General features: G+C 40.6%; 1 protein-coding gene across 2 annotated transcripts in view; it reads right to left on the reverse strand.

Moving 5' to 3' along the window:
* Rps6ka5 (ribosomal protein S6 kinase A5) overlaps window positions 1-23,726 on the reverse strand; it is a 132,834-nt gene that overhangs the window by 48,430 nt on the left and 60,678 nt on the right. For both annotated transcript variants that reach the window (XM_048361744.1, XM_048361743.1), the window contains 2 exons: window positions 22,101-22,319; window positions 228-343 (listed from right to left, as the gene is read on the reverse strand). In XM_048361744.1, the coding sequence (XP_048217701.1) occupies window positions 228-343; window positions 22,101-22,319 (335 nt within the window). The remainder of the gene's footprint in view (window positions 1-227; window positions 344-22,100; window positions 22,320-23,726) is intronic.

The raw sequence follows: 23,726 nt of genomic DNA on the forward strand, positions 1-23,726 counted from the left end.
GCCAGAGGTGACGCTGTGGCTCAAGTGGCAGAGAGCTAGCTTTGAGCAAACAGAAGCCAGGGACAGTGCTCAGGCCCTGAGTCCAAGGCCTAGGACTGGAAAAAATAAAAATAAATAAATAAATAAAAGATGACAATGACAGCAGGTGAAAACATCAGCTGGCTAAACTCTGTCAGTACCTCAGTTAGTAGACTGTGGAAAGAAACTCCAAAGATAATGCATCTTACCTTGTGCAGGTGTTCAAGGGCAAGCACAATCTCTCCAACATAGATCTGCACCTCGTGCTCTGTGAACCGCTCTCTTTGAGAAAGATGAGTAAAAAGTTCTCCACCATTTATATAATCTAAAAATGAAATATATTTTTTTCTTTCTTTGACTTATATTCACAAGCAAAAGGAAGCATCTCCTTTTTAACCACTTTGGATTAAACATAAGGCATTGATATTAATGATGCTTTTTTCAGTATATGGCATACAGTTTCATTTAGAAAACAATTACTAGATTCATATAGGAATACAGTTTCATAAGGTAATGTCTACCTTTAGCCAATCAAATCAATTTGCAAAGAATACTACATTCGATTTAAACCATTAAAACCATTACATAAAATTACATACAATCTATATATATTTAGATGCATTTTTCCAAATATGGCCCATCAGAAACCTTTGTGATTGCTGTACAATGATACTCAGAAAAATGCCAAACGTTGACTATTAAGACAACGAAAACCAAACCAAATCAACAAACAAAGCACAAGCCAAGCCCCAGCCTGTCTTATTATTTTTTGTTTATGTGGTACTAAGAAATCAAACCTCAGAGCCTTATGCATGCTAGGCAAGCATTCTACCACTAAGCCACGTCCCCAGCTTGTCTTATGTGATGGATGTCAGTCACTGTTTTTTTTAGGATCTATAAGCAAACTCCCTTCTTTTAGAATTGTCTATGCACACTTCCAAAAATGTATGTTAGGCAACAGGTAGCCTTCTTGCTGCTCCACAGAGCTACAAAAGAAAAAGGATAACGTTTAAAAATGTATAACATTGCCAAATGAAAACATTCAAAATTCTCTTTCAATTTTCTCCATTTTTCCTAATGGGAATAAAATTAGGAATGGCTGCAGTAACAAGTAATAAGGGAGCTGGATGATCAAAAAAACAATTACGACTGGGCATTGGTGGCTCATGCCTATAATACTAGCTACTCAGGAGGCTGAGATCTGAGGCTCGTGATTTGAAGCCAGCCCTAGCAGGAAAGTCGGTGAAACTCTTATTTCCAATTAGTCAGAGAAAAAGCTGGAAGTGGCGCTATAGTTCAAGTGGTAGAGTGCTAGCCTTGAGCAAAAGGAGCTCGGGAACAGCACTCAGGCCCAGAGTTCAAGCCTCAGGATCACCAAAACAAAACAAAACAAAAATTAGTTATTAATTGGCTCTAGAAAGGCATCATAAAAATTGATAACTTAATACTACTTCATGTAACAATGACATAAATTAATTTTAGAAATTGTTCTAAATTATACAAGGTAATAAACTTTTTTTGCAAAAAAAAAAAAATCTTAACCTAAACTAGGTAGGCATTGGTGATTTACACCTGTAATCCTAGCTACTCGGGAGATATTTATCTCAAACTACCAAAAAATCTGGAAGTGGAGCCGGGACTCAAGTTGTAGAACAGCAGCCTGAGCAAAGAGGTTAAAGGACAGCACTCAGGTCCTGAGTTCAATCCCTAGGCACACACAGATACAGACACACACATCTTAAACAGCCATTTCATCAGAGACAAAACAAGGCTACAATATAGCACATCTGGGTGAGAATTACATTTAGAAAAGTAAGAGATGTCACATAAACTTTTCTTCTGAAACATCAGAAAAGTGAGTATTCCTGGTATATTCACTTGTGGCTTTTACTTTAATTCAGTAACACAAAACAAACTCACAAAAATATATTCTTTTTCCTTCTTAGTGAATATGACAGCAAGATTCACTAAGAATAGTAAAGTTAGCCAGACAACAGTGGCTCAAGCCTGGAATCCTAGCAACTCAAGAGGCTGATCAGAGGACTGGGGTTCAAAGCCAGCCTGGGCAGGTTGGTTAGTGAGACTCCTGTCTCCAATCAACTACCAAAAGGCAGAAGTGGAACTGTAGCTCAAGTGGTAGAGCATTAGCACTGAATGAAAAAACTCACTGTCAGATGTAAAGTTTGTCAGAATAGAAAAGGCACTTCCAGAGGTTAAAACACATTGTTTCAGAAAGATCAAGCATTTTTCTTTTACACTGCTTCAAGTCCCTAAGAGCAGGTGCAACCGAATGAAAGACTTCGAATAGCTACTTATTTTGTGATGTGCTTTACACAGCAGCCAACAGCATTCCCTTTCTAAAACTATCATACACACATACACACACATACACACACACACACACACACAATTTCAATTATACCTGAACACAAAGCTAATTATTAAAAAGGTGAAAAGAAACACAGGATTCCTACAAAGCACAGTGATTTTTTTTTCTACTTTTAAGAAGTTGTGTACTTATATCTAATGCCAATGCTTATTAATAGATGGCTTCCATGGTCAGTCTCAACACAGAAATAGGCAGCCATGTATCAACTGACATACTGCTACACACCTTGAGAGTGCTGTCCCATCACCTTCTCTAACCACTTCGGTATAAAGTCCATTACTTCCTCAAATGTTATCACACTAGTTTATTAAAGACTTGGACCACTGCAACTGTTTTGCTGTTCTAAAAATGTTTTCTTGCATACTGGCTTTCTCTGCCTAATAGACTTTTTTTTTTTTTTGGCCAGTCCTGGGCCTTGGACTCAGGGCCTGAGCACTGTCCCTGGCTTCTTCCCGCTCAAGGCTAGCACTCCGCCACTTGAGCCACAGCGCCGCTTCTGGCCGTTTTCTGTATATGTGGTGCTGGGGAATCGAACCTAGGGCCTCGTGTATCCGAGGCAGGCACTCTTGCCACTAGGCTATATCCCCAGCCCGCCTAATAGACTTTTTAAAAATCAGGATCAACAGATAAGTGCTTGCATGCAGTAAACAATAGATGCTCATGGTGTTAAGTAACTGAATACAAACTCTTTATGTTGGATGTTATGTAGGGTCTCTGAAAACTTATCACTGAAACCTAAAAGAATATGCTATTAAAAAAATCTATAGCGTCCTCAGAGGCAATGGGACACAGAAGAACGTGGGCTTTGCAACTGACAGACTTAACTAGATGGTTCCACTTACTCATGTCCTGCCTTGAACAACTGGTTAGTAGTTCAAACTTTTTACTTGTTAGAGGTCTATTTAAAAATTGTATTTCTTGGGGCTGGGAATGTGGCCTAGTGGCAAGAGTGCTTGCCTCGTATACATGAAGCCCTGGGTTCGATTCCTCAGCACCACATATACAGAAAATGGCCAGAAGTGGCGCTGTGGCTCAAGTGGCAGAGTGCTAGCCTTGAGCAAAAAAGAAGTCAGGGACAGTGCTCAGGCCCTGAGTTCACGGCCTAGGACTGGCCAAAAAAAAAAAAAAAGTATTTCTTCCTTGAATCAGTTCCAGTAATCTCTGTGATATTCTAGAAATATCCCTCTCCCTCTCTTTGCCTGTACAACTCCTTCTTCACACCTTAAACTCCAGATGCAATCTAGGCTGGCCTGCAACTGCTGCTGCCCCACAGCTCCATTTCTGGCTTTTTGGTAATTTATTGGATTTAAGAGTCTAGGGGACTTATTTCTGTCTGGGCTGGCTTCCAACCACAATCCTCGGATATCAGCCTCCTGAATAAGTAGGATTAAGGTCATTGAGTCATTGGTGCCCAGCGTGCCCTTCTCTCCGCAATGTCTTAAGACAGAAAACTGAATTGGTTTGCAATATTCCTTTTAAAATATTGGGTGACTATAAGTTTTCCCACTAAACAATACTTTAGAAGCATTTCATAGTGTCTGTATTTTCTCCAAAGTTTTCTTGTTTCTTCAACATTGTTTATTTACTGGTATGTTGTTTAATTTACACATAGCTGTGAATACCTCAAATTTGTTTGTTACTTATTTCTAGTCTTACTGAGACAACATACTTATGGTCAGACAATATACTTTTTATGATCTTAACCTTGAATATGTTGATGTTTTATGGGCTGAAATGTTGTCCATCCTAAAGAATATTTCATGTATACCTGTGAAAAGCATGTATTCTGCTACAGTTGTTTAGAAAGTTCTATTTTAAGTGTCTGTTACATCTATGTGGTTTGTAGTGTTGATCAATTCTCTTTCCTTGTTGAGATTTTTCCTATTATGTTTACATTTATTAAAATAAGATGTTAGTTTGCCTATTGCTTCTTCCACTTCTATTTTTGCTTTGTGTATCTATGTGGGTCTATGTTGTTAGGTTCTTATATGTTTACAATTATTTTCCTAAAGGGTTGGCCCTTCTGATCATAAAATGCTCCATGTAATCTCTAGACAACTTTTATTTTGTTTTGCGCTTATTTTATCTGTTATTAGTATAATCACTCCAACTTTCTGGTAACTGCTATTTGCATGATGTATCTCTTTTCAACCTTTTCCCCTTTGGTTAAAAAGTCTATAGTTGGGTCTTTTCCTCCTAGGTCTGATAATTTCTGTTCTTTGGTTGGAATAATATTTAGCTATTAATAGCTAACATTATTACTGATTATACCTACATTTATATTTGCCATCTTACTTTTGTTTTGTTTTTTGCCAGTCCTGGGGCTTGAACTCAGGGCCTGAGCAATATCCCTGGCTTCTTTTTGTTCAAGGCTAGCACTCTGCCACTTGAGCCACAGAGTCACTTCAGGCTTTTTCTATATATGTGGTGCTGAGGAATCAAACCCAGAGCTTCATGTATACAAGGGAAGCACTTTACCACTAGGCCATATTCCCAGCACCATCTTACTTTTTATTAACTAACATCCCATGTATTTTTGTTTCTTTCCCTTTATTTCTTTACTTTTCATTAGGTGAATGTCTTGTAGAATAACATATTCTTTTAATGAGTTTTTACATTATTTTATTAGTAGTTGCTATACAACTTGCTGTATACTATTAACTTACAAATAGAATAAGACTTATGCTAATTTAACTTCAGTGATATATAGATGCACTACTCCTATTTAGCTTTCTGCTCTCCTCTTCCTTTCTGTGATATTAATGTGAGACACAGTATAACTATTCACCAGTGGCTCTCTGTATCTGTGGGCTCCACATTCATTGATTCAATCAGCTGCACACTAAAAGATATGGGGAAAGAATGTGTGCTGAACACAGAGATTATTTTTCTTGTCTCTAGTCCTTTACCAATAAAATATGACAAGCATTTATATTGTGTTAGGTATCATAAGAAATCAAAAAATAATTTAAAGTACAAGAAAGATAGGTTGTGCTTATGTTATATGTAATACTATGAACCACTTTATATAAGGGATTTAAACCTTGTGGTTTCTGGTCTGCAGGTAGAGGTAGATCTTGAAGTCATCCCCCATGCACACTAAGGAATAACTATGCATTGCACACCACACCTAGCAATGCATAACATATTAGTTATCTTATATAATTTTGTCTTTCAAAAGAGAGAACTACATATTTGTTGTCAGATTAGTCTTCCTAGCTGTCAACTTTTATTCTCTTACTTGGGGGGATTCAACTGATCTGATTTCAACATCCCACCCTCCACCTCCATTTTATTTTAATTGCTCTGTCTTATTTAATAACTTGGCCTAGCTATTTTAGTAGTCTGTTTTATCTGCAGCGTGGAGCCTCCACTGTTGCTCCTCAGAGAATAAACCCTTGGGTATTTGATCAGTGGTTCCAGTGGGTTCTTCACTCTTTGTCTGCTGGCCATGTTGTCTGCCTCTGCTGCTATTACAACCAGTTGTCAGGCCTCACTAATTGCTGGTCTGTTGTTCTGTCGTTTCCCATGGTGCTCAGAGGAATCAATTACTCCAGTCCAGTCATATCTGATGCAATAAGCTCAGGCCTCTCCAGGGGTAGTTGGAGGTCAGAGTTTGAGATATGCTGTAGCCCCAGGAGAGCTCTCAATTGTTCACCTCCACATTTTACCTTGTTGCTCTAAGTGGAGCTACCAGCCTCATTTTAATTACATACACCATACCACCACCACCACCAGCACCACCACCAAATGTAGCCCAATCTTTTAGTGAGGTCTTTCTGTTCTTCTGAACCATTTCTCCCTCTGGGAAAACATCTCGGAGCCATTGCTCTAGAATGGAGAGTAAGGACAGTGACTTCCTTCTTGGAGTTACATTCCTATTTTCTTAGTAGGTGCTGAGGAAGGGCAGCAGTCTCCAGTCTTCCCAGTTTGCTTCTCAAAGGATGGGATCCCCACTCTGCAATCAGAATACAGCTGGAGGCTGGGATATGGCCTAGTGGTAAAGTACTCGCCTCACATACATGAAGCCCTGGGTTCGATTCCTCAGCACCACATATATAGAAAAAGCCGAAGTGGCACTGTGGTGCAAGTGGTAGAGTGCTAGCCTTGAGCAAAAAGAAGCCAGGGACAGTGCTCAGGCCCTGAGTTCAAGCCCCAGGTCTGGCAAAAAAAACAAACAAACAAAAAAACCAAAATATAACTGGAGCAATCAGAACTTCTATGCTCAGCCTACGGAGCCAGCTGGACCCTGCGCTGTAGGAATGGGCGAGTGGAGGAAGGGAGCCTCCAGCCTCTCAGCTTAGGTATTCCCATTCTCTCTTGTTAAAGACTTAAATGGTTCTGTCCAGTTTCTTTTGCACAGGGATTCTAGAACAGCTTCTCTGTTTGGGGGTTTCATTTCAGCAATTTTATTTCTATGGTTCGTTTTGGAGACAAGTAGAATTTTTTAAATGCTGAGTTTTCCCACCATATATGTGCTGTAATTCTGTAACATGAAGATTTTATTTAATTTCTCTCAGCAATGTATTCTGACCTACAGAGCAAATTTATTACCATGTATTTTATGCTTTAAAAATATAGTACAAAGGATACTTAAAATTTTTTACTTTACAGTTGTTGTATGCCAATGTAGAGAAATACATTTACACCTTTTTATTTTTATAACAGTTATAAACATATAGCAAAGTTGCAAATGTAATATATAGAATTTTTCTTGAAGTATTTAATCCATCAGCCTGATGTCCCCGTCATGTGTATTCCATACCACAACACAGTCATTAAAAGATTAGAAAAGTAACATGAATAGTTTATTACTATCTAGTCCTCAGGCCCAAATTCAAATAATCCAAACTGTTTTCCAAATGTCTTTTATAAACCAACAGATGCAATTCAGAGTTCAACATCAGGGTTAGATGACTATCTATTTTCTCTAATTTGTAACAATGTCTCAGTCTTCTCTTGCCTTGTATAACCTTGATGTTTTTGAAACTTAAAAGCTGTTGATTTTGCAAACTAGTTTGCAAATGATGCCCACTGTGTGAGCATCTTTGGAAGGAAAATGATATAGCAATGACACTGTTCTACGTTCTCAGTGCCTATCTAGTCATTCTATGATCGATCGATGAGTTCTATTTCGGTCATTCAATGAAGGTGGCATCTCTTTTGCTTTGTCATAAAGTAGACAGTGCATATTTCATCTCTATAATTAACAATTTTGGAGAAATAGTTTGGAACTATCTCTCTCATCAATCAGTTTATTTATTTCTATCATGGTTTCCTCCTCTATTCAACTGGTTTAAAGTGTGTTACTGTGTCTGTAGACTGTTTCTACCAGAAATGGTAGAAACCAGATCCAAAACTTTGGTCAAGACTTTCACCGGGATATCTGCCAAGACAGGAGACATCGTTCTTATCAAGAGCGGTTCCCAAAAGGCATCCATCCAAAGGGAGAGTCACTCCTGCCAAAGCTTCTCCTGCAGGTCGTTCATGTAAATAAAGAATTTAGACTTACCAAGCGCTCGTGCCTGTCTTAGCTCCCCTGGAGGCAGCTCACTGGTCAGCTCTGTTACTAGGAAAAGGCAGGTTTGCAGGTACTGCCTCTTACTTGCATCTGTGTTAGTAGTTGCTGCATTTTTAATTTGGGAGCTGTGTGTGCCCTTGTTCCACTTTATCTATGAAGGCACCAAAATGGGTGCTGTCCCTGGGGACCCCTCACAAATTTGCTTGTTCTGTCCCTATGGATGGTGGCCAATGTCTCAGCCCATCATTTATTCTGAACTCTTAGAACTAGCCACATGCCTCGGGAAGATCTATTCCAAATTCTGTCCCTTGAGTTGACGAGCTGCTGAAAACTGTCAGCTTCTTCAGCCTCAGGAATTGCTCACATCCAGGCTACCTAAGATTGTCCCTCCACACATTCACAGGGTCTCTTTTCTCCAGGATCACCTCTCCCCTCTTCTACAACTTGTAGTCATTCTGTTAGTCCCAAACTCTAGCTTCCCATTCCACAGCCCTGGAAGGTGGACATTTCTAGACTACATATGTGACCTCCTATTAAATATTCTTAGAGAAAAATATGTTTATTTGTATAAAGACAAATGTAGTACCTAAGAGCACAGGTCTTTGGTGTCAGAAAATTCAAATATCGCAGTGCTCTTTCCTTTATCAGGTGTGTATCATTGAGTAAACTGCTTAATATCTTTGGATGTAAATCCATTACTAGAAAAATATTATACCTTTCTAGGGTTTGTTCATTTCATTCAACAACCATCTGGGTCCTAATTATAAGCCAGTCATTCTGCATACACAGCACTGAAAAAGATTAAAAAAAAAATCCTCCATCTTAGTGAAGCTTGAAATCCAGTGAGAAGAAACTAAGTAAATTAGGTATTTTATTATATGCCAGGAAGTAAGGCTTGCAATGGAAAAACAGCAGAGATCAAAGTGGGTAGGGAGTGCCAGCATAGAGAGAATTCTATTTCAATGAGATGGTTAGTATAGGCCTCACCATTTATTTATTTATTTATTTTTGGCCAGTCCTGGGCCTTGGACTCAGGGCCTGAGCACTGTCCCTGGCTTCTTTTTGCTCAAGGCTAGCACTCTACCACTTGAGCCACAGCACCACTTCTGGCCGTTTTCTGTACATGTGGTGCTGGGGAATTGAACCCAGGGCTTCATGTATACAAGGCAAGCACTCTTGCCACTAGGCCATATCCCCAACCCCTCACCATTTTCTAAGTAGATATCTGGAGGAAGACTGTACCAAGCAGAAATACCAATCGTCCTGATGCACCATCAGAAAGAGGCTATTAGTAGCTATGCGAGAGTGAATGAAGGAAAGTGGTAGAAGAGGTAAGGCTGAAAAACGAAGTGAGTTAGTGCAGTGGGCCAGGCTGTCAAGGGCTTTAGAACTAACTGGGTCTATTCTGCATGTCAGGAGAGCACAGCATGTATGGGGAGGGCCCTTGGGGCTTATGCAGACACAAGTCCTGCCACTGGAAGGACTTCAGCATTTACTTGGAATGAAATGCAAAGCTGCTAGAGAGCTCTGGAGCAGACTGGCAGGGCATGACTTCCTATCAATGGGCTCAGAGGCTGTGCATAGGGTGTTGAGAGCTGAAGGGCGGGAGTGGGAAGATCACTTTGAGCACTCCAGGTGAGAGAGGATAGTGGCTAGGAGATAGTAACAGCCTTGCCTGGGCAGGAGATGGAGATGGGGGTGGTGTTTCGTGGTGTGGGGAATGCTGAAATAAACAGGCTCTGAAGGGAAAGTCAAGGCACTCTTCTGGATTTCAGGAATGCACTGTGACTGAGAAATGATAAAAGCTCAATAAATGTTTGTCACCATCATCATCTTGAACTATATCTTTCAAAACTGGTAAGAGAGCCCTTACAAGAGTGCTTTCAGGAAGGGGGAAATAGATTGGTTTTTGATGGGGCAATACTGGGATTTGAACTCAGAGCAGAATGCTTGCTAAGCAAGTGCTCTATGACTTGACCCATGCTGTCTTTGGCTTCACTTACCAGATGAAGGTCTTGTACATTCCGAGTCTAGGGCCAGCTTCAGCTCTCAATCCTTCTACCTTTGTCTCCTGCATGGCTAGGATTAAAGAGGTGTACCACTCCATAGGCCTGTTTGTTGAGATGGGGATCTTGCTAACTTTTTGTTGGGGCTGGCATCAAATTTCAACAATCCAGAGTTACTACGACTGTGTGCCACTGTGCCTGGCCCAAGAAAACACATTTCTCATGACTGGTTTCAGAGCATTAAGAAGTTCCACGAACCATCCTGAAATGCTGCATACAAACTCCTTGAGAGCATATGAAAATGTTTTTAGTGTAAGTACATGTGCCTGCTTCTGGGAAGAGAAGATGTACATCTCTGATGGTTCTCCTGCAACAAGCTGAATGAGAGCTCAGTGGTGGTTAGTTCCACACCCCCCCCCCCCACAGAATCACGTAACAAATAATAATATAGTTTTTCTTTTAAAAATAAATCAGAGAATTAAGATTCTCTAAGGAACCATGGGCCAAACAAAGTGAATGAACACTGTAACCCTGAATTGAGACACCCTGGAAGGGCTGGCTCACAGAGGCCAGTGAGAGCTGACTGATGGGCACCAGGGACACCGACGCCATGTCCAGCAGGTACTTCCATCCAGGGCCCACTTCCTGACAGTTCCATCCTTCTACCCAGCTGTGAAACCCTCCACTTCATAAGAGTGGAATGGAGCAATGGCTATTGTACGGTTTGTTGGAAAGGAAACCCACCACATGGTTCAGAATGAGAAGAGTTTATTGAGGGAGAGCAAACTGTCAGCCCACACAAGATGGAGGTATGAGGAGACAGAGGGGAAGGAAGAAGAGAAAAAGAGCAAGAGAGAGTAAGAGAAAAAAGGAAAGAGTAAGACAGAAAAGGAAAGAGTGGAGACTCATGTTAAGCCGGAAAGGCAGGAGGTATATATGGCCAGGTGGATTGGATGTGATCAGAGAAGGAGGTAACTGCCTCCAGGTGTGCCAGTTACCTAGGTAACACAGGTACTGGGCACAGACTTAAAACTGGTGGGGGGGGGGGGTATCTGCATGGAGCCCTCCCAGGGGTGGATCTTACATTCTAGCCTTTCAATAATTATGAAAAAGGGCGCTGACTCTCTGGCTACTTGCTGCTGGCAAGGGGCGTCAACATTAGGGGTAAAAGGCAGAGATGTGGCCCCTCCAAGAGAAGGCAAGCAGCAGCTGACCCTTGATGCTCCTTGAATGAAGCCTGCAAGAAGTCTCAAGAGGCAAGGGCTGTAACTTATTAACAATTGGCCACAAATTCTTGTCAGTTATTCCTCTAAAACTGCCCACTTTTCTCTTCAGCTTGTGGAGTAGATCAAACCCAGAATGGCTAGCCCTTGAGAGGGAACCTGGGGGGTGGGGGGGGGCCTGGAACCCAACCTGTGTCACACTCTCGAGAGCACAAACCAAAAGGTTGGGCCATTGGGACCGAGTTTCTAGCCTATGAAGCATTTGGACTTTATGGAGTAGTCTGGTGAGGACAAAGGAGCCCAATAAACAGACAGAGGACCTGTAGATGGGAGTCACTCACCAGACGTAGAAAGGAGATGGTGTGGTGGATGCGTAGCCAGCAATGGTAAAGGCGAGAAGTCCAAGGTGAGGTTCCTCTAGCTTTCAGCAGTTTGGTCCCAGGCAGGGATGTCAAGGAGGTAGATTAACCCTCAAAAGAGAAGAGGGAGGAGGGGATCCAGCAACTCCTGACTCTGTCCCCTCCTGAGTCATGGCACCAGATACAAGGTTCGCCAAAAAGGAAACCCGCCACATGGTTCAGGCAGAGAAGAGTTTATTTGGGGGGGGGGGCATGAGTAAACTGCCAGCCCCCACAAGATGGAGGTGTGAGGAGACAAAGGGGAAGGAAGAAGAGAAAAAGAGCAAAAGAAAGAGAGAAAAGAAAAGATTAAAAGGAAAGAGAGCAGGAGTGAGAGAAAAGGAAAGCGAGCCAGAGACGCGTGTTGAGCTGGATTATATAGGGAAAGGTGGAGGTACAGCCGGGTGGATTGGATGTAATCAGAGGAGGAGATAACTGCCTCCAGGTGTGCCACTTACCTATGTAACATAGGTACTGGGCACAGACTTAAAACAGGTGGGGAGTATCTGCATGGAGCCCTTCCAGGGGTGGACCTTACAGCTACCACAAAATATAGTAAGCCTGGCTCCACCTATTTGTCTAGCAGAGGATTCAAGCCACTTGTTGGGGGGAGTTGGGACTTGTCCTGGAAATTCAAAACGACTCTGCCAGGTAGTGAAACAATAAGACAAAATGTGGAAAACACCACCTGGTTAAGTTGAAGTTACATTTTGAAATTTTTCCTTTCTCCTGCAAGCAAGTATCACAATCAGGGGCTGCAGGTAGATTCTGGGCCAGAGACCCCAGTGGTCCGCCAATCTGAGCGGGCACTTGGGCTCAGTGAAGCCTAGCTGCCAAGACCCCTATCCTAACATGCGGGGTGTAAAATAACATCTCTTCTCATTAGAGCAGCCATACAATGCTCATGCTGCACAAATGCACTTAAGAGAAAACTGCTTGCAGTTACTGGAGGTATTTAAGGGCCAATCTGCCTGGAGAGCTCTTGATTTTTAGATTTTTAGAGAGCTCGTGGTTTTTAGATGAAATTAGAGAGCCATCTGATTTCTGGAAATTTTTCCTCAAGTTTCTGCCAATTTCTACCACAACCTGCAAGACTGAGAATTTATTTTCTTTTAAGTCAGTACTCTTTTATTGTCTCTTTGAAATAGGAAAACTGTCAGGAATAGCCCGAGACTGCTGTTCTTTCAGCCTTTTGCCTCTGTGATGATGCAACACAAAATGGACTGAGTGGTTTTGTCAGTACACACTTCTAGCTACCGATGACTGTATAACCCCAAAGACAGGGATTGTGGCAAAGTGCTCCTGGAACTGAACAGTCTGGTAACTTAAGGGTTTCAGCTGTCATCCTTTAAAACTTGAATCTCAATATAGCCCCTCTACTTCTGAGACCAGAGGAAGTAACTAGAGATTTATTTTGTGCCTGTTCTGTTTTAGTGTATTTCATCCTCATGAGGACAATTGTAAAATATGTACCAATAAAATAATTTCCAGCGAAAACACAGTAGTCATCAGAGGAAAGTGAAATCTGGAGAGGTTCTACGTTACCCAGAGCTGCATCTTTCTAGATGGGAGAGTGAGGGCGATGAAGCTGGGTGGCTGGATTGTGTGCTCTCTCCTGGGCTGCCTGCCCTCACGCTTCCCAGGCAGCAGCCTGGCTAACCAGCTTGGGAACAATTATTCCCCACTTCCTATTGTCTTTCAAATGTGCAAGACAGTAGCCTGGAGCCACTAACTCTAAATACCATGTCACATCATTTTATTATCTTACATGCTTTTCCCAATTCAAATTTGAAAGGCTGATGAGAATGTCACAGTAGTTAAGAGTAACAACATTTTATTTACACTGAGATCTATTTTAAATCTGTAAGTAGACAACAAATTTTAAATATTTTAATATGACACCTAAAATATTTGGTGACAGATTTTTTTTGTAGCATAGAACTTAAAAATGGCAATTTACGGGCTGGGGATATAGCCTAGTGGCAAGAGTGCCTGCCTCGGATACATGAGGCCCTAGGTTCGATTCCCCAGCACCACATATACAGAAAACGGCCAGAAGCGGCGCTGTGGCTCAAGTGGCAGAGTGCTAGCCTTGAGCAGGAAGAAGCCAGGGACAGTGCTCAGGCCCTGAGTCCAAGGCCCAGGACTGGCCAAAAAAAAAAAAAAAAAAAATGGCAATTTACATATTGTAATAAAATCAGTGTTGGCTTTTTTTGTTTTTAAAGGACTTAGTCTTAACTTTGGGAATATCTACATCCTTGCAAAAAAATCTTCATTTTTCATGTGAAGCTGTCATTTTAATCCACCTGCAGATGGTTCTGAACTTGGCAACAAAGAAGACATACCTTCATGGTTCCTGCCAGAGACTAGGACCTCAAACTGTCTGCAGACCAAATATCATCAATATGTGTAACCTCTACATCGTTCTTTATATAGATTTGGACAAAGCCAGAGCAGAGAAAGCTACAGACTTAGAAAACACACTTCTAGAAAATTATACCCTCTCATTGTGTTCCACAAGCCTACAGCAGGAAGCCTGAAGAGTGCTATGAAGCTGCTCGCTGTGTTTGGCTTAAGGAGGCCATCAAGAAGTCCTTATTTCTCGCAGGCTCCTAAAGGTTTCACAGGTCACAATGCCATACCTGTGGACTTTAAAAAACAAATAAACAAACAAACAAAAAACCCCAAACTCGATATAATTCCAAACTTTCCAAAAAAATTGTTAAGAACAGTACAAGCAATCCACAAAGTCCAAAAGTCCATATGAAAACACACACATTATTTACATCTCCATTTCTTTTGGTCTATTCATCCTCTGTTTTATATGCATATATATTTCTCCTGACCTAGCTGAGAGTATGTTGGAGATGTTGCGCTCCATTCCTAAATACTTCAATGCGTGCATCCTTAAGACATTCGCTTATAGTCAACCACAGCATAAATGCCAACATCAAGCCCTCTAGCTATGACACAATACTATTTTTGCCTTATCTATACTTCCTACTCAGTCCCTGCCCAACAATAATGTTTACATTTCCATGTGGGGGTGGTGCATGTGCTTGCGCCGTTTCTGGAGCCCAAGTGCTGTCTTAGAGCTTTCTCACTCGAAGCTAGTAGTCTACCACTTGAACCACAGCTCCATTTCTGGCTTTTTGGTAGTTAATTGGTGATAAGAGTCTCATGGACTTTTCTGGCCAGACTGGATTCAAATAGTGATCCTCAGTTCTCATCCTCTGATTATAGATGTGCTAGGGTTACAGACACGAGCCAATGGCACCCAGCTGCGTCTACTCTTTTTCCAGTCTATGATCTAGTTCATGATCATATAATGCATTAAAGATCATCTATCTTTTGTATAAAGCTTTCTTTCTTGTTTACTCTTGGTTTCTTTGAAGATGACAGATTTTCTATTGTGGACCACCTCTGTTTGGTCTTTATATGAGGCTTTCTCATCATCAGATAGGGGTTATAAATTTCTGGAACAAATTCCATGAAATGCCAGGCACCAGAGGCTCATGCCTGTGTCCTAGCTAGTCATGAAGCAGACTGGGAGGACTGAGTTTGAGGCAAAAAGTTCCTGAGAATCCAAAATCAATCAAGAGCCGGATGTGGTACAGCATGACTGTAGCCTGAGGAAAAACCAAGACACTAGCTCAAAAACAAAACCAACCAATCAGACAACAAAAACCAAAAAAGGGGCCAGAAGCATGGCTCAAGTGGTAGACTTCCTGGTTAGCAACTATCAAGTCCTTAGTTCAAACATGGTGTCACAAAAAAAAAACAACCCCAAAATACCATGCTCAATGTATTTTATATGCCAAATAGGAAAATAAAACACTAAAACTGGTTGAAATAGTTTTAAAAAGGTTAGAGGAGGAAGAGCAGTGAGTTTGATCAGGGCATGTTGTATGCATGTATAAAATTGTCTTTGTACAACTAATATGTGCTAATAAAAAGTTTTATAGACTCTCTTTCTTTTCTTTCTTTTTCTCTCTTGCTCCCTTTCTCTCTTCTCCCTTCCCTTCTGACTCCCTGCAGCTCCATCTTGTGTGGACTGGCAGTTTGCTCCCCACCCCCCACCCCCAAACAAACTCTTTTTCTGCCTGAAAAAAGAGACATGATTTTTTAACTCTCCTGTGTCATATCAGAAAGCATGGATGTTAGTTTTTCTACCACCGGTGTTAACTTTGATCATGTCATTAATGTATAGTGATTAAAGTGGTGTCTGCCAGCTTTCTCCGCTGTGAAGTTACCCTATTTTCCTTCATAGCCAACTGGCAAATTGTGGAGAAATGAAATGAGGCTATATAAAAATACCCTGTTCTTCATCAAACTATCCATCACCCACTGGTTTCAGCATCAGGTGATGACTTCATAACTCCATTATCCCTTCTCTGTGGTAGCCCTAAAGGAAGCACTTCCCTCCACCCCCACGATTGCACTTTCTTCTTTCTGCCACAACAAGATGTTCTAGTTTCATCTTGTACTTTGCTTTATCTAGCAGGTTGGCACTAAATGCTTTACAGGCATCATTCCATTTATGTCTAACTACTGCACATGAATGTCATTAACAGGGCAAGGGAGTGTAGGTACTGTACCCAGGGTCCTCAGCTAGGAAATATCAAGATCATTTTCAATAAGGGAAGTTTGCAAACAGGGAAAGGAAAGAAAAAGGTATGCTCACGGAGGCGTACAGTTACTTAGTTGGGATGCAGCATGAGTATCAGAGCATAACAAAGGGAGACTGAGTGGGACACACAGGCTGGATCAGACTGGTTTGAAGTCTGACTACAGAGTTGAGGCTGTGACAGTTAATCTTGATAGTCAACTCTATATGTTGAGACACGTCTAGATTAGTGAAGGATACCTGTGCAGGTATTTCTAGAGAGGATTAGAGCAAAAAGGGTTCTGATCTAACCAATGGTCTAATCCATGTTAGGTTCAAAATACAAATAGACTACTGGGAAACCTTGGAACTGTGGGTGGTGGGAACTGGGTGTGGGATGTGCCTCTGAAGGGTGTATCATAGTTCTGGTCCTTTTCTGCTACTTCTCTTTGCTTGACACCCAGAGTACAAAACCCAAGTTTTGTACTGGAAAAGAAAATAATTCCAGAAGAGCAAAGTGAGAAGAATTTAAGAAGTACCCCTGTGGATATGCACTGAGTCCCTCAAAAGGGAGTAGATTGAGCCACTGAATTTTAGAGTACTTTGATATGGAGATACGGCTAACAGATACACTAGTAAGTTATATATATTGGGCTTGAAACTACCAAGTGACTTACTCAAGATCACCGGCCAGCTTGTTTCTAGTACCATCTCCACAGGCCTCTACCCACCTAATTTTACTGTTGATTTATTTTATGTAAGATCAATATTTATTTACTCATTCTCTCTGTCTCCAATACCCCATTTCTTCCTAAAATGGAACCTTCCAGCTAATTAAACCATTTTAACACTTTGGCTGAGAATATTTATCAGACCTATGAATTATTCATATTTACTTAAAAGCAGAGAAATTTCTGCCATTTCTGTCTAATCTGTCACACCAGGAACTACAATGCACATGAACCATTGTTACCCTCTCAGCAAGCATCACCACCCTTGCAGTTTCTGAGATGAAACTAATACTCAGAAGTGAGGCTTCAGTGTTTTAAATATCTTTTAACTCTTTCTGAAAGGATGACTCATGACAACTGTCTATCAGACTGGGTTAGTATTCACGACAGAAAATGATCCTTGGTATCACCTTTATAAATACTTTTAAAACTTCCTTCTTTAATGTCTGAATTCTACCGATTAAACCAACATGTTAGGAGTCATATATAAACTGTTTTGAAAAATCACCACTAACAGAAACCAAAGGACTCTATAAGAAAAAAAATGTCTTTTATAGATTATTTTCCCATACATAATTCCCTCCACTGGGAGGCTGTTAAACATGAGTTTTAAGAAAGAAGAGCTCAATATGTTTTGTTTCTGATAAGCATATACAGATAGGTAGGGCAAAGGTATAAAAGGTTATATGGTGTCCATGTTATAAGATTCAGAACAGCTGAAAGAAATAAAGACAAAAATACATCAAATCCATATGATATCCTAAGACATAAATTAAAACAGATTCTAAAATGACATTAATACTGTATATAACAATGCCCATATGTTTAGATCCATGGTCAAAAAATTATAACCCACAGGGAAAATCTGCTCCACTGACAGTTCTGTAAGTAAAACTTTATTGGAATCCTACCACACTTACTAGTTTAATAGTATCCATGACCAACAAAGCTTAAAGGCCTGCAAAGCTTAAACTATTTACCATCCTGCCCATTTCTTGTGAGGAAAAAATATTGCCCACTGATCTTGAGAACAGTGGACAGAAAATAAACAAGTTGAAGACAATTACAACCAAACAAAGCATACAGTGAGAAACAGCCACACACTCAAAAATGCTTGTCTATTTCATAGCTGCTACAAAAAGCAAATGTCATAAGTAAGCATCTGGCAAAGCCCTGTGATCATAATTACCTTATTCAGAAATGCCTATGCTAACCAAGCATTTTTATGCCTAGAATAAGCTCCATCCAGCACTCTATACTGAGCCATGAATACCAGTAAAAGCTGATGGCAATTGAATCCTAAATCGAGTCTGCTCTCAAAACATCTTTAACAAAACAGCAAGAATGACTACAAACCTCTGGATATACTCTAAGCAAAACTACAAAGCAAAAAAAAAAAGTGATACATAACAAACAGCACATCATGCGTCAGGCTGAAAAAGCACAGGGCAGGATACAAACACTGTGGAAAGGTGATAACACGCTAAGACAGCAAAGTACAAAATTAAGAGAAAACACTCAGTTGCAAGTTACGGTGGAAGAGAAGCCCCTATTCATAATAGCAGCAGATGAAAGAATCCTTAAGATGACCTCAACAAGAAACATGGGTAGGAAGAAAATCTTAAAATAGCCCCGAATATCTCAGGAATCATTTCTATGTAAGAAGATATATCATATTCCTGGACTAACCAATATCACAAAAATGTCACTTGTCTCAGTTAATTTTTAAAATCATCTTTTTTTTTCAATCTAATGGTTTTTCTCAGAGATCCAAACAATCTGATTTTAAAATTCACATAGAAAAACAACTGACAGGGGCTGGGGATATGGCCTAGTGGCAAGAGTGCTTGCCTCGTATAAAGCCCTGGGTTCGATTCCCCAGCGCCACATATATAGAAAACTGCCAGAAGTGGCGCTGTGGCTCAAGTGGCAGAGGGCTAGCATTGAGCAAAAAGAAGCCAGGGACAGTGCTCAGGCCCTGAGTCCAAGGCCCAGGAATGGCCAAAACAAACAAACAAACAAAAAAGAACTGACAGAAGAACCTTCCACAAAGCTCTGAATATGAGCAATGAAAGACAAGGACCTAAGTGAGGACCAGCCTTACCACAGCAAAAAATACTGTAAAACAGCATGGTGCTGGCACATGATTCAGCAAACCAAACAGAACAGAAAGAATGATGCAAACATATATGATAAAGGCAGGGTAAACATGGACTTTTACTACATAGTTTGGAAAAATTTAGTGGCAACTTGAAAAAATTCAAGTTGGATCCTTATTTCATGTCCAAGAAAAATACATTTGGACCAAAGTTCTCCAAGTAAAAACTAAAACCACACAGGTACTAAATGAAAAAAAGTCAGTGAATTTCTTTCTTCTCTGTATGTGTGCGCGCGCACGCATGTGCGTGCGCTTTACAAGTTGAGTCACATATTTACTTCCAACTTTTTAGTGGTTAATTGGATATAAGACTTTCACAGACTTTCCTGCCTAAGCTGGCTTCAAACCACAATGCTCAGATCTCAGCCTCCTGAGTAGATAGGCAGGTGTGAGCCACTGGCACCAGTTAAGATTCCAAAGCTTTCGAGAGTAGTGAGGGTCTTCAGAGTGAGAGAAAAAAAGGTCTTCTTAAGAGTAGAGAAGGTCTTTCAGCCACGACACAAAACCCATAAGCCATAAGAATTATTTTAAATGTAAGTCCTAGAAGTAAATTTAAATTTTTACAGAAAATGTAGCAATATTTACAACGCAGATCACGCTGTCTTTGAAACTGAGAAGAAAATATGTGCAAAGGACACAAATGAAATTCTCAGAAAAATACAAATGGCTCTTCCAGGATATGAAGCGAGACTGATGGATTACATGCCTGTAATTCCAGCAGTTATTTAGGAAGCTGAGGCAGGGGGATTACAAGTTCAAGGCCAGCCAGGATCCCACAAAAAATTGAGAGGGAGAAAAAAAAAAAGATATAAGAAGATGTTCAGACTTCTTTAGGGGAAAAAAGTAAAAAGAAATTCAATTCTATAATGTGACATTATTCCTCATTAGATAAGAAAGACAAACATCTAGAAGTTGGAAGTATGTTCTAGAAGAGCAGGCACTCTTATCCAATGCAGATGGGCAAGTAAGTAAAATGTTCAAACATCTATGGAAGAATATTTGGAAATCAAGCCCACTGATTTTTTTTTCTACACAAAGCTGAGAATGGGAGGGTTGTGATTGGGGCCAGCTCAGAGGAAAGAGTTCTCAATCATTTTCTTAACTCACTGCTGGGCACAGTGGTGCATGTCTGTTATTCCAATATATGCGGAAGGCTGAGATCGGAAGGACTGGGTTACCAGTCCAGCCCAAACTGGTTTGTAAGACTGTATCTCCATGGAGGGAAGCTGGATGCGGTGGCATATAACCCAACAATACAAGAAGCCTGAAAATAAGATCTCACCCAAGGTTGCCTTATCCTAAAAATAATCAGTGGAGGTGTGACTCAATGATAGAATACCAGCCTAGCAAGCACAAAGCCCACATTTCGAACTTTGATACTGCCACCCAGGTCGTTTGAACTTGAGTATGCCTCATCGTGGGCCTCACGAAGTACTCTCAGACTGCCAGGATATGGAGAATGAGAAGCTGTATGGAGAAGCACCATGGCCCAGCCAGCAATCACCAGGTCCTGGTTCTTCCAGTCGAGCTAACTCTCCTGAGCTCTCTGGTCAGTGAGCCCAGGCTACGACATCAGAGAATGACCCAGACACCTCAGAATAAGAAAAGAAATCACTACATTTTAGATGGACTGTTTTACACCCCACCCCCCAATAGCTTCTGCAACCAAGTACTAAGTAACTTTTTTTAGCTGGGAAAGGTAGGTATCAACTGAAAAAAACACTAGTAAAAATATGTGCAGGACACTCCCTTTGTAGGATGTATAAAGTACATATTAACAGAACATGCAGATGATGCTTGACTTTTGCAAGGGTAAGTTGAAAAGCTCATGACCTGACAGTATAATACAGCTAATTTACTGAACATCATAGCTTAGTGACACAGTGTGCTTATAACCATCTCAGCTGTTGGCGCTGTGATTGTGTGGCTGTCTAGGAGTTGTGGTTCACGCCCAATGCCTGAATCAAGAGAGAGGACCAGACCAGTACTGCTAGGCCAGGGAAAGACCAAAACTCAAACACTGAAGTATGATTTCTACTGAATGCATTTTGTCCTCACACCATCCTAAATATGTAAGTCAAATCATTTTAATACAGAGACTACTTGTAGTAAAGTAATAAACTTTTGTGTTAGTTTTGCTTTCTGTAGCTTTAGCATGCATATAGACTTTGCATTAATAGAGCTTTTAAATTATGTCAACCTGTTTTTGTTTTAAATATCTATGGTGCTAACTTAGTCATTAAGACAAAATGTCATCAAAGGTTGCTGCAGTCAGGACATGTAAATTCATGCTATTACCTCACAAAAACACTGAAAAAGTCATCAATACACCTTTAGGGACTGTTTTGGGCAAGACTGTATTGTCCCCAGATTCATATGTTGAAGCCTAAACTTCCAGTGCCTCAACACTGGGGTATATTTGGAGTTAAAATAAAGCCATTAGGGTAATGTCTATAAAAAGACAACTAAGGCACAAAAGGAGATAGCAGGGACACACACATACAGAGAAATGACTATGTGACAAGTCAACAACCAGGCAGCACCCACCACTGTTCTAGAGGACACTACAGTACATACATGCAACTTAACAAAAGGGCCTAAGCCCAAAATGGTAACATGAAATAGTCAATGGTAGCAAAGTTCAATATTAGCAGTGCTGCCATTTTCTTCTAGAAAGACCAGAAAATGGTCTTAGGTGATTGTCTCCTACAGCCCAAACCTGTACATTCCTTAGAACATTCAAAGCACAGTTATGGCCCACTTTGCCATGTAGTTCTTCTCAATGCATGGATACACACTGCCCTGAGATGACAGACCTAATAAAACAACTATGTGTTACAATGAACAATTATGTGCAAAGACAGGCACGCAGGTAGCATGTTGGGATGTTCTTGATCCACAGCAGTACATAATATTTAAGGAAATGTCACTGTAAAGAGAAAAATGAGCACCCCAACATTTCATTTAAGAGTGAAGTATGTTGTCTGTTGCATGAGCTACAATGCAAGGGAAAATGTTCTTATGGAGAATGTGCAAGAACCGGCACTTACCTAAAATGAGGTGGAGCTTGGTTTCTGTCTGGAAAGCATAGTGCAATGTCACCAAAAATGGTGACTGCCTAATATGCTCCAGAACCTGTCGCTCTGTCCTTGTGTGCTCTGTGGTTTTGGCCTTTTGAACTATTGTTGCCTTTTTCAAAACTTTCATGGCATATAGCTTTCCAGTATCATGACCACTTATTTTACGAACTAGAAATACTTTTCCATATGCTGAAAGACAAAGAAAAACAAAGAATTAAAATTCTATATATACAATGCTCTTTTAAAAACACCATTGGCCAGGCACCGGTGGCTCACACCTGTAATCCTAGCTACTCAGGAGGCTGAGATCTGAGGAGCATGGTTCAAAGCCAGCCCAGGAAGGAAAGTCCATGAGGCTCTTATGTTCAATTAACCACCAGGAAACCGGAAGTGGCACTGTGGCTCAAAGTGGTAGAGCACTAGCCTTGGGCTACCTGGACAGTGCCCAGACCCAGAGTTCAAGCTCCATGACCAACGTCCCCTCTCCCCTCAAAAAGTACCATTGATGCTGTTTCAAATAGTTCTTTGATAAATATCTTCAGTTTTATACCTAGTATATTTCTTAACCTAGTGTATTTCTTAGTCTAGCCCTCAGTATTTACATGCCTGGCTACTACTGACAGCTATACTTTCTCTTTTTAAATGTTATTTTTTTCCACAAGATTTTCAGCTAGAAGAAACTGTTACTATAGACAGATAACCACAGTCCAATTGTGGAATAGGTAGGGCATTTTAGACATCACAGAAAGTCTCTATGTCTCTAGCAAAGATATACATATTTGTGCAAGTATATACATACTTGTATAAACCTATTTGTATTTGTATATATTTGCTATTGATGTGGGAAAATGAAGACAGTGCTCAGTTCTTTTTTTCTGGCAGTACTGGGGCTTGGACTCAGCACTCTGCCAATGGAACCCCATCTCCAAGCCTTTCTTTTAGTAACCTTTCAGATAGAGTTCTGCATTTTGTCCAGGACTGGCCTCAGACCTGAATCTTCCCACCTATGCTGAGAAGAAGGTCTTGCTAATTTTTCTGCCCAAGCTGGTTGGGCAATAACCATAATCCTCCCATCTCCATCTCCTGAGTACTTGGGATTATAGGCCATGCACGTCCCCATAGACACCCAGCCCAAGATGTTTCTTCATAGAAATCTCATCCTCTCATATAAACCAAGTACCTGAAATATTCCCTAACATTTATTTTTAAAAATATGGAGCAATATAAACTTATATTATGTTATCTTTAACTGGGTGCATGTGGCTCATGCCTATAATCACAGCTACTCAAGAGGCTAAGATCTGAGGATGATTGGTTCAAAGTTAGCCCAAGCAGAAAAGTCTGACTCTGTTGCAAATAACCACCAAAATGCCAGACTGAAGATGTGGCTCAAGTGGGAAAGTGCCACCAAGAGAGGAAAAAAAAAGCCAAATGAGAGGATGAGACCAAGTTCAAGTCCCAGAACATACTAGTCTTTAGATTTAATAAATATTAAAATATTAAGCTGTGAGCAGTATAGACAGATATTCCTTTATATCTCTGAGCAACAACTCATGGCTCAACAGACCAACTTCATGAAGCTTTTCACGGGGACCC

The sequence above is a fragment of the Perognathus longimembris genome, chromosome 14 (genome assembly GCF_023159225.1).
Source record: "Perognathus longimembris pacificus isolate PPM17 chromosome 14, ASM2315922v1, whole genome shotgun sequence".
Taxonomy (NCBI): Eukaryota; Metazoa; Chordata; class Mammalia; order Rodentia; family Heteromyidae; genus Perognathus; species Perognathus longimembris.